We start from the raw sequence: 10946 nt of genomic DNA on the forward strand, positions 1-10946 counted from the left end.
AGACATACATACCAATCTCTTAGCATCCTTCACTCTCTGTTTAGCTGCTTCAGTTGTAAACATACTATCATATATTGTTACAACATGATCTACCATATCCAACACCAACAGATACCAATGTGAATTATGGTAGTTTATTGTGATCATTATCTGCAACAAATTTCACACCCAATTTGACAAAATTCAACATTCTATATCCGAAAACATCATTTGCAATTGGTATGGTGTCTTACCTTCTCACAGTCGGTGAATTTCACATAGTTATCCAATATGACACCCCAGAAGGTAGAAATATTCTCAACACTTTCTTTGTTGTTGGCTTCCAACGCCTGTTGCTGTAATTACGCAACAAACATTATTAATTTACCGTCTATAACACTACTTTTCAATATTTATTAATTTAACTCACCACTAAGAGGTATGGAAGGTAGCCAATCCTCCGGTGTGACTTTTGAGAATCGTAGCATATGGTCCAGGCGAGCAAATCGATAACCTAACAAAATTAATTACACAATCAGAACATATTCAATAAGTTTTATTTATTTTCTACTTTTTACTTACCACACCGCCAACCCATTCCGTAGGCTTCAACGTTGCAACGTCGTATACAGTAGCGAATTGATTTCCCATTGATATTACAGAATATGTATGAATCATTAGGATTAATATCTTGTCATGAAATATTTAAATATCACTCACAAAACAATATATTTCACTTACCCCGATTCTAACTCGCTATTCCATAAATAATCACAAATTGCAGCTTCGATGTCATCGATTCGGTTGGAATATCCGCTTTTTCAACCTACAATTTTGCATACAAATTTTTGTCACAACAACATAATAAAATCAAATTAAGTATTCTTTTATTAAACTTACCTTCTGCTTCTTCTTCTGGGGTGCAGGACATTCCGAATCCAAAACTGCTGCTATAACACTCTCCGGTGTATACATGACATCGACTTCCTTCCTCCTCATTTCTTCCATCTCTTCTCTTCCTCCTCCCTCTTTTCTTCTTCATATCTTTTCAGTTCATCGTATTTTTTTTCTACATAGCTCTTCATATCTTTTATTTCACCCTTCAATTGAGCTCCTTCATCCGAGTATTTATCAACCACCCCCTTCACCCCCGTAAGTTCACTCCTCAAATCAACAACCTCCTTCACCACTCCCTCAAATTTTTCTCCCGTCACCATCTTAATATCACCCCTTAACACCCCAACTTCTTTCACCACTTCACCCCAACACTCTACTTCTTTCACCACTCCATCTATTTTTCCTTCCACTACCCCCTTATTCCTCTCGAGTGTATCTTCGACTCTCTCGAGTTTCTCTACGACTTGATCAAGTTTCTCTTCGACTCTTGATTGTCTTTGCATGATTTCAAATTGGATTTTTTTGATATCAGCCAATTCAGACATCAAAATGTCGAAGTTACTCTGTTTGCTTCACCGTCGTCCCACTCACCTTCATCCCCTAATACAACCATCCCTCCTTTCTTCTCCTCTGCCTCCACTGCCTCCTCTACATCCTTGCCAATAACCTTCAAAAAATTAAATTACAATATTAAGACATTGATTATATTCTTAATATTATTTAATTACATTTATTACCATTTCTTGCTTCTTCTCTCTATCCAACTTCAACTTCACCATCACTCTAACCACCTCTTCCTTCCCCCATGCACGGATGCGTGCCACTCCGGTTCTTTTCATAAGCCGGCACTGCCTCACAGCCCGACCAAAATCGAACAGTGCAACCTGCATTTATAATAAAATTTATATTTTTATATAAAAACACAAAAAGTGATTCAACTCATTTACCTCTAAGATTGCTATGCACCCTTTGAGGTATCTCTGGCTGCCCTTTTTAAAGGTGATTATTGATTCAATCATCTCGAATGGATATATCAGCCCAATTGAATTCACCCTTCAAGCCTTCATCGCAAATGAGCTTCATATATTCCTTGTTCGTTGACGTATCACCCGTTGGACAAAGAAATATCCCGACAAGGTACAATAGAACTCGGGCCTTCAGCTCATCCCCCAAGTAAGATCCACTTTTGATATCCTCTTCAACTTCAGTATATGTCACCTTATGATTCAAACCATATTTGGAGGCAAGTGCTTTCCAGTTCTTACTCCTACAGACTTCTATAACACTTTTGCCTTTGTTTTGTACCCCCAATACGGCTGCAGCAGTCGATACCCCCAGAGGGAATGAATAATCACCATACTTAGCCATACATTGACTGACGTCAAATTGTGCCATCAAGGATCGACACAATTCCCTCCGAATAGGTCGATCCCTTACTCCGATCAACGATCCAAAACCTATTTCTCCCAGCACATTCAACTGACCCTTCTCCTTAAGGTGTTTAATTAAAATTCACCCTTTTAATGCTGCACCTTGTCGACACTTCCTACATTTTTTAACAATATAATGTTATAGTTCTTATATATTTTGTATCAACGTATTTACAAGTTTAATGAATACCTTATTTTCATGTGCTTTCCTCCGTTCTTTGTATTCTTTACTATCATTCCTTGACTGTGTGATGTAAGGTTCCTTTTCAGCATCACTCATTGAATTCCATTTGGACCTCACATCTTTTTTCACCTAATATTAAACATAAACGTTTCTTAATCAATACATTAACACTAAATACTAATACTACTCAATGTCAATTTCATTTTACATACCGAACCGCTCTGTGTGCCATCTCCCTTCATCCTTTTGCATTCGGCCATACTGTTAACATTTAAAATTTGTAATCAATTTAAAGTTTATCGATACTTAATCCAATTACCATTTCAACAATAATAACAAAAAGACATTGATACTTACTAGAAGTACATATATCCACCCTTTGGTTGCTTTCGAGTCTCGGCCTCAATTTCAAAGTCATCTGCTCCACCAACAATTTTCCAACCCATTGACTCCATTTTTCCTTCATATATCAGTTTACGCAAATCAAATTATTTTGTTACATACACTTTTCAATATACAAATATAGATAACTACTCTTGTGGTAAAACGGTTTTCTTCAAAAGAATTTGAATGGCCACACCAAAATGTGTCGGCACATTTACAACCTATAATATCATTTTCTACCTATAATATTAATAAAAGTATCGACATTTATATTTTTCCTTGAATATCTATTTCTACCTGCAATCGGTCCCAAATGCTTCCTTACTCCAAAACCCCAAACAACACATAAAAACCCTATCGCGATTACTGTAATAATAAAAATTAGGGTTTCGACAACATACTTTTCGATTCGACTGCAGCAACAAACAAACAAACTTCGCTTTAGAAACGCCTTCTGAAATGCAGCAACAATTACTCTTCGATTTCAAAAACTCGTCCGTTCTATCTTTTTTCAGAGGATATTTAGCTATGGCCTTTATATTTTCATCGGATATGTTATTTATATTTAATCGATACAAATAAAAAAGTGTCGATACTTTTATGTCAGGTGTCAATACTTTCGAAAGGATAATTACCTATTTCTTTGAAAGTGTCGATAATTTATTACACGTACTTACGAAAGTGTCGACACTTTCAATATATCCGGTATCATTTTACCGTTTTATCATTTTGTTACCGGTTTTATCATATTTTACCTGTTATATCGTTGTGGATCGATATATTTTTTTAAAGTATCGACACATTATAGGCGCTATAACTGCTTCTTTTAAATTCACAAAGTGTCGATCCTTATATAACGTATCGACACTTTTAAATTTACCGGTTTTATCATTTTGTTACCGGTTTTATCATATTTTTACCTGGTATATCGTTTTGGATCGATATATTTTTTAAAAGTATCGACACTTTTTAGGATTTAAAACTGCTTTTAAAGTTATGTAATTTATGTTTCAATTTATTTAATAGTGTTTCATGTTTTCCACCTACAATATTAATTTAATAATTTAATTTACACAAAATTATATTTGATTGTTTTGATATTTTATAAAATTTATTTAGAATTTAAATTTAACAATATTAACCAAATATAATAATAAATATGTTTTCAACAGTGAAATAAGTATGGACACTTTTATAAAAATGATATATACTTTTTTGAAAGTTATGTAATTTATGTTTCAATTTTTTTAATAGTGTTTCATGTTTTTCCACCTACAATATTAATTTAATAATTTCATTTACACAAAAAATTATTTGATTGTTTTGATATTTTATAAAATATTATTTAGATTTTAAATTTAACAATATTAACTAAAGATAATAATAAATATATTTTCACAGTGAAATAAGTATGGACACTTTTATAAAAAGGATAGATAATTTACAATATAACAGGTAAAAATATGACAAAACCAGATTCATTATGACAAAACCGGTAAAATTTACTTGATATGTTAAACGTATGGACACTTTTATAAAAAGGATAGATACTTACCGATAACCAAAGTTTACCGGTTATCAAATTTTTTAATAGTTTTTCATATTTTCTACCTAAAACATTATTAGTTGTCAACATAATAGGTACCGCTAAACCGAATTTATTAAATACATTTTAATGTATCCGGTAATGCTGTATATTAGCCGTATATTAACCCGCCTTTCCTGAGACAATCCCTAAAATATTTTCAATTTATACAAAAATATTTTTTAAAATCACTTTTCAAAATCACTTTTTCACGTTACTTTTTAAAAATAATGCCTCTCTCTCTCTCTCTCTCTCTATATATATATATATGAATAGTTTCTGTTAATGAAAAGACAATTACAAGAGTGCGGTAAATCCCAGCATTAAAATCGTGCTTAAATTCTATTAACACTTAGTCCTCTTCTGTGTTTCTTTCTTTCCCTTATCTTGCTCTGGTCTTCAATGGCAATTCTCTCGACTTCTCACTTACTATTCCACTGTTCAAAGCCCGAGTCAGGCTGTTCTTGGAAACCCATTTGTTTCCCAGTAAAGATAGCAACACCTACCCGCAATGTCCCCGAGAAACTTGTGCTCTCTCCTCGGAGTGTCAATGAAAAGATCTCTGACTACACTTTCCCCTCCAATGGCCCTCTTCCTTTGACCCCCTCACCACCAAAGTAAGTTACCTAACCTACTCTTTTCCATATTGGCATTGATTTCGAAGCCATTGTTACCATGGTTCCCACCAGGAATGGACGAGGGGGCGGGTCGGGCAGTCGCCCTCCTGAAAATTTAAAATTACCATCTGTCCATCCCTGGTTATGTGGTGTTCTGCAAAAGTGTTGGGACGAATTCTGCTTGTTTTGTATTGGATCGTTTAGCTTATTTTGTGGATGGTAATTATGAGGGTTAGGACACATATTATCTTGCAGCTCATACGCTCATGTTTAGCATATTGAGCTGTAGAGTATGGGTTTTATGATTTATAAGTTTATAATAATATTCTTACTATTGTATCGTCATTGTTTCTTTAATGGATGATTAGAATACATTAATGATGAAAGTCCAGCACTAGGCTGTTGCTGTGTAGAAGTAAAACGTATGTTGCTTTGATTTTTCATTTTTCTTAAAAGTACCGGTGTTTGACATCTATGTATTGTCTGAATCTGATATATATTTGAGTATAGGTAGGGGAACATGAAACTACAAAGATCCTTCAAATAGATGGAAAAACTTAGAAAATATTGAATATACCCGAGTTGGAAACGTGCCGATATGGAATACTCAAACTTGAGTACGAGTAACATAGGGTAGAACTTGAAGCAATTTCTCATGGTTTTCAATCCGTTACTAGTTGAACCTTCTTTTCGATGACTTGGTTACTGTTTGATGATATTTGGATGTCTCTCTATTGATGATATTGGGAGCTATGTGACGATAATTTGCTGTCTTTCCATATCCTTACGCATCTCTCTATTGTCTTAACAGTGATGAGTCAAGGGTGAGGCGGCACACGATTTCAGTTTTTGTTGGCGACGAAAGTGGAATGATTAATAGGATTGCTGGAGTTTTTGCTAGGAGAGGGTACAACATCGAGTCTCTTGCTGTTGGTCTGAACAAAGATAAAGCACTCTTCACCATAGTTGTCTCTGGTACTGAGAGAGTGCTGCAACAAGTTGTGGAGCAGTTACAAAAGCTTGTAAATGTCTGGAAGGTACGATATTATCCTGAGCTCCTTCTTTTTACACATTTTTTTGGCTTTTTATAGGCTTGATTGTTCTTTCATTAAATTTCTCTCCTGAAATCTGTATGATAGCACTTAAGAATCTGAAGATTGTCTGTTAGAATTTATGTTACTCGACTTCCGGTGAGTGTTGGATGTGCGAGTGTTTGTCCAACACGGGTATACTCAAATTTTCTAAGGTTTTCCATACATTTGGAGAATCATATCCAATAGTACCTATACTTATTTCTAGATATGAGTACTAGACATGGGAATTATAGGGAAAATGAGGAGTCGGAACAGAGGTTAGAATATCTTAAAGTGGTAGATGACATTCTTAGATGACTATACCTTTCTACTTCCGGTGAGAAAAGAAATTAAGCGATTACTTCTTTCTGTGTCAGTTTTTGCCTTTTTTCATCACCATATTTATGGAAAATTCATTGCGTTACATGTAAATTTCTCAAATTACTTGTTTTAACCCAATGTACAGGTTGATGATCTCTCAAGTGAACCCCAGGTTGAACGTGAGCTAATGCTAATAAAAGTGAATGCCGATCCACGGTTCAGAGCTGAGGTAAATCATGCTATAACTTTTGGAATATCTGTGTTTGGAAATATGAATTAAGAATTTGCATTTAGATTTATATGCTATATAAATTGTGAGAAAGAAATGCTTATAAATTAGTAAAGATTTATTATCATATATTTGAAAGGTATGAAAATATTAATTTCAAATCCAGTACTAAATAGGCATCCAACAAATCCATGAATTTGAAAAAAGAAATTATGGATGTTACATCTATATGTGTTTTACTTTTACCACACAGTTTACATAATTTTTGTAATTCAACTCTATTTCTTTGAATTTCAAGTCCCCAAATGTATTCAAAGATTTCCTTCTAAATCCGTTCTCTCCCTCTCTCTTTTTCTGAACGGCCGACCTTCTATTGCTTATCAGATCATGTGGTTAGTAGACATCTTCAGGGCAAAGATTGTGGATATCTCAGAACACTTGGTAACTATTGAGGTAATGAATGGCAGATATGCCTTCTGTAAATGTTCATTCTTTTCCTTTCTTCTCCAACCCCAAATACCTGTCATGTTACATAAGTTAAATTTGTATATGCGGTTTTCTTATTATGATGTCTCAGAAAAAAATTATATTCAATGTTACTTGGACTTGGGTGTGAGTACTTGTTACATGTATATTATGTACTTGGAAGATCCTTGAGGGTTATATCGTCATACCCATGTCTGAATATGCATCGGACTGGTAGTTGGATGCAGGTACTTCAAGAAAAATGAAAAGTTGCTGACTATAAGATAATATTATTGGCAATGCCACTGGATTATCATCTTGTCGCTTCAGAATTTTGGGTGCTTGCCTACAGATGAGGTTCTTTGAGAGTCCTTGTTGACTGAGAATGAAGAAATTTTAGCTGCAACATTGGTGCAGCCTAGAAATTAAGAGTAACTCAATAAAGTCTATAGAAACATAATTTGCATGGTAGATAAGTGTTTTTTTGGAGCAAAACTATTTAGACATGGAGGTCTCGTATCCCTCTCTTTCAGTTTTGGTGTTTGACTGCGGAATAGATCAAATCCTAGTAATATTTCTAAAGTTGAGGTGAGGAACACCCTTTTTTGTTAATGTTTTTCCGCATCATGGACCCTTAGATAGGAATATGGAGATGAAGAGAGAAACAAAGAATGTCACTATAGTGTGAAGAAAGAGTTTTAGATTTTAAGTATATCACAATGTCCCTGTTCTTGTTATCCATTTGAAGTGATATTCGCTAGAGCTACTTATAGAGCTTCTAGGATGGAGCCTTATTATTTATTTTGGTTATGGTTTTGTGGGGGATGAAGGGATTCAATTGTATTCTTGCAGTTTGAAATAATAAGTTACTTATCATGTGTTGAACCCAGGTAACTGGAGATCCTGGCAAGATGGTTGCTGTGCAAAAAAATTTAATGAAGTTTGGGATCAAAGAAGTTGCTAGAACAGGAAAGGTAATGACCTTTCCTATAAATTACTTTATAAAAATTTCTAGTTAGTACTTTACTAGTCTTCGACCAATCAACTTCTTTTATTCTCTATCTCCTATAAGATTGCTCTTAGAAGGGAAAAAATGGGTGCATCTGCTCCATTCTGGAGATTTTCAACTGCTTCTTATCCAGATCTTCAAGAAAAAGTACCTATCAGTGGTGTTGCTGGGGCCAGAGATAGATCAGTATTTAGTGAGGCTGATGTTTCTGGAGGGGTAAGCATTTTTCTTAGCTTTCAGTTTGATTTTTCCCTAGTAAAGTATATTTTTAATTTCTTTGTATTTGGAAAATGTCATATCTATGGTTAGCTTAATAGTGATTATCCACCATGCTTTTGTGACTTTAAGTTCCAAACATTGGTATAAAATCAAATTAGGGCTTTTAGGTTGCACCGTTTAGGATTATAGTAGAAAGATACATGGTTATTGATGCTTCTGACTCTCATAGATTGTGCTTTTATATCCTTATATAACACTTGGATTCTTACAGTTTCTGATCCAAAATCTATAGTTTATGCATTTTATCTGTTCATACAGGGGGATGTTTATCCAGTAGAGTCGGCTGATGGTTTTACAATCAATCAAGTTCTTGATGCTCATTGGGGTGTCCTCAATGATGACAACGTAAGATTGCTTATTGTTTATCTTTACTCATCCATACTCATGCTTCTTAAGGAGACATGAGCGAGCCATCGGTTTCATGACTTCCGAGAATGGTGTGTTTGACTTTTAGTTTGGGTTGGTGCTGAAGTTTTCTCATTCTAGAACATGCTTGGCTTGCGCAGTTTGAAGTTGTAAAGCTATTGCTACTTCATCTTTTATTCATAAGATGAGTCATCCATTGGAGCTTTCTTATGTCTTTTGATTAGAATCCACCTGTTCGGCGTTCGCCTCCTAGTTATCACTCTTAGATTTACTCAGATCTTACCTCATTTATTTTGTTCCCAAAGCTCTCCCACAATGTAGTGCTGGACAATACTGATGTTGTTTCTAACAGTTGTATTTCAAGAAAAGAATATCTAAACTTCAAGGCTTTTGGAATTTAGTAAAAAGGATAACCAGATATAAGCCAATTTAATTTTGTTTAACTTGTACAAGATCCAAATTCCCAGCTCATTGAGCTAGTTTATAAAATGTATCAGTTTGGTAAGCAGCGTACATTAGTTTAAGAGAATAATATTTTTGCTTATGTTTTTTCAGACGAGTGGACTTCAATCTCACACTTTATCCATGATTGTAAACGACTCTCCCGGAGTTCTCAACAATGTTACAGGGGTTTTTGCTCGAAGAGGCTATAATCTTCAGGTAGGTTTCGTCTTGTTATTTCTTATCTCTGTCCTCCTTTTCTCATCATACGATTTCTCACCTGCTGAATCCACTTTACTATTACCAGAGTTTGGCTGTTGGACATGCTGAAACAGAGGGGCTCTCTCGCATAACAACAGTTGTCCCCGGTACAGATGAATCAATTAGTAAGTTGGTGCAGCAACTCTGTAAGCTCGCGGATATTCATGAGGTAAGATTATTTGGAAAGGCACACTTAATATAATTTTCTGTTGCACTTGCTTGCAAACTGTTTTTGTGGATTCTGGCAGAATTGTTTTGTTGGGTAATAAGCAAAATAGTTCGAGAACGAGAAATATGGATTTTTGATGGAGCTGCATATGACATGATGCAGCCTCAAGATTTTTCTTTTCTGTCTTCAGCTGCTGATATTTGATAGATGCATCATTATCGACCACGTTGTTTGAAAATATGTAAAGTGAATTCAGTGGCTGACTGTCATTAACTTCTTAGGTACAAGATCTTACCCACTTGCCATTTGCTGAAAGAGAATTGATGTTGATAAAGATTGCTGTGAATGCTGCTGCTCGACAAGATGTCCTCGACATCGCCGACATATTCAGAGCCAAGGCTGTTGATGTTTCTGACCACACAATCACTCTAGAGGTAAATATCCTTTCTGGGACTTTACTTTTGTTTGACTGCGGATACGGATGAACATGATTTGAATGGTTGTTGCAGTTAACGGGAGATCTAGACAAGTTGGTTGCACTGCAGAGATTGTTGGAACCCTATGGCATTTGCGAGGTTGCTCGAACTGGGCGTCTAGCGTTGGTGCGAGAGTCGGGTGTGGACTCCAAATATCTCCGTGGATACTCTTTGCCTTTATAAGTTATTTTGGAGAATCAATTCCGGAAAGGTTGAACAATCAAAGCTCTGGCGCTTCTTCTATCTGAAACTTGCTTTCTGGCATTGCTTGACAATGTTTAATGCAAAATTGACTATGAAAACTATGTTTATGAACAACATTCCATTTATAAGAAACTAGAATGCTTGTTCTAAATCCCTTTTATTCCATTTATAAAATTGACTAGATTGCAAGTAGGGTTTCTAGAGTAAAATTGACTAGGGTTTTAGTCACGGATAGAGAGCAGAGTGGTTGAAGGCAATCATTTTCTTAAAAATTTTAAATTATTATATATTTTAGATATTTTTTTTATATTTTCTATTGATAATCTGATTCCACCTTCTTAAAATTTTATAAGTTTGTCTCTTTTTTAATTTTAAAAGTCCATCCCTTAATTTAAAATTCTACGTCTGTCTCTCTCTCTCTTCAAATACTGCTTTTCCATGTTCTTCGGGCAGACAGCAATTCACATTGGTTCTTCAATATAACTTGTTTGCTCCTTACCACTTCTTCACGGGACATTGTTGATTGATTCAAAGAAATAAAACAGATGAAAGCAGTTAAATAAAAGAAAAATATGCA

At 34.9% G+C, this 10946-nt stretch overlaps 1 protein-coding gene across 1 annotated transcript; it reads left to right on the top strand.

Moving 5' to 3' along the window:
* The first annotated feature begins 4841 nt into the window (after positions 1 to 4841).
* On the top strand, positions 4842 to 10415 carry LOC120200734 (acetolactate synthase small subunit 2, chloroplastic-like). The gene is made up of 11 exons (XM_039201497.1): positions 4842 to 5076; positions 5888 to 6113; positions 6616 to 6699; positions 7084 to 7152; positions 8055 to 8138; positions 8237 to 8389; positions 8711 to 8797; positions 9374 to 9478; positions 9567 to 9689; positions 9971 to 10123; positions 10199 to 10415. Exons 1-11 carry the CDS (start codon positions 4862 to 4864, stop codon positions 10346 to 10348), a joined length of 1449 nt encoding a protein of 482 aa, XP_039057428.1. The 5' UTR covers positions 4842 to 4861; the 3' UTR covers positions 10349 to 10415.
* The last annotated feature ends 531 nt before the right edge of the window (positions 10416 to 10946 follow it).

This window comes from Hibiscus syriacus, unplaced genomic scaffold (assembly GCF_006381635.1).
Source record: "Hibiscus syriacus cultivar Baekdansim isolate YM2019G1 unplaced genomic scaffold, ASM638163v2 tig00006507_pilon, whole genome shotgun sequence".
Taxonomy (NCBI): domain Eukaryota; kingdom Viridiplantae; phylum Streptophyta; class Magnoliopsida; order Malvales; family Malvaceae; genus Hibiscus; species Hibiscus syriacus.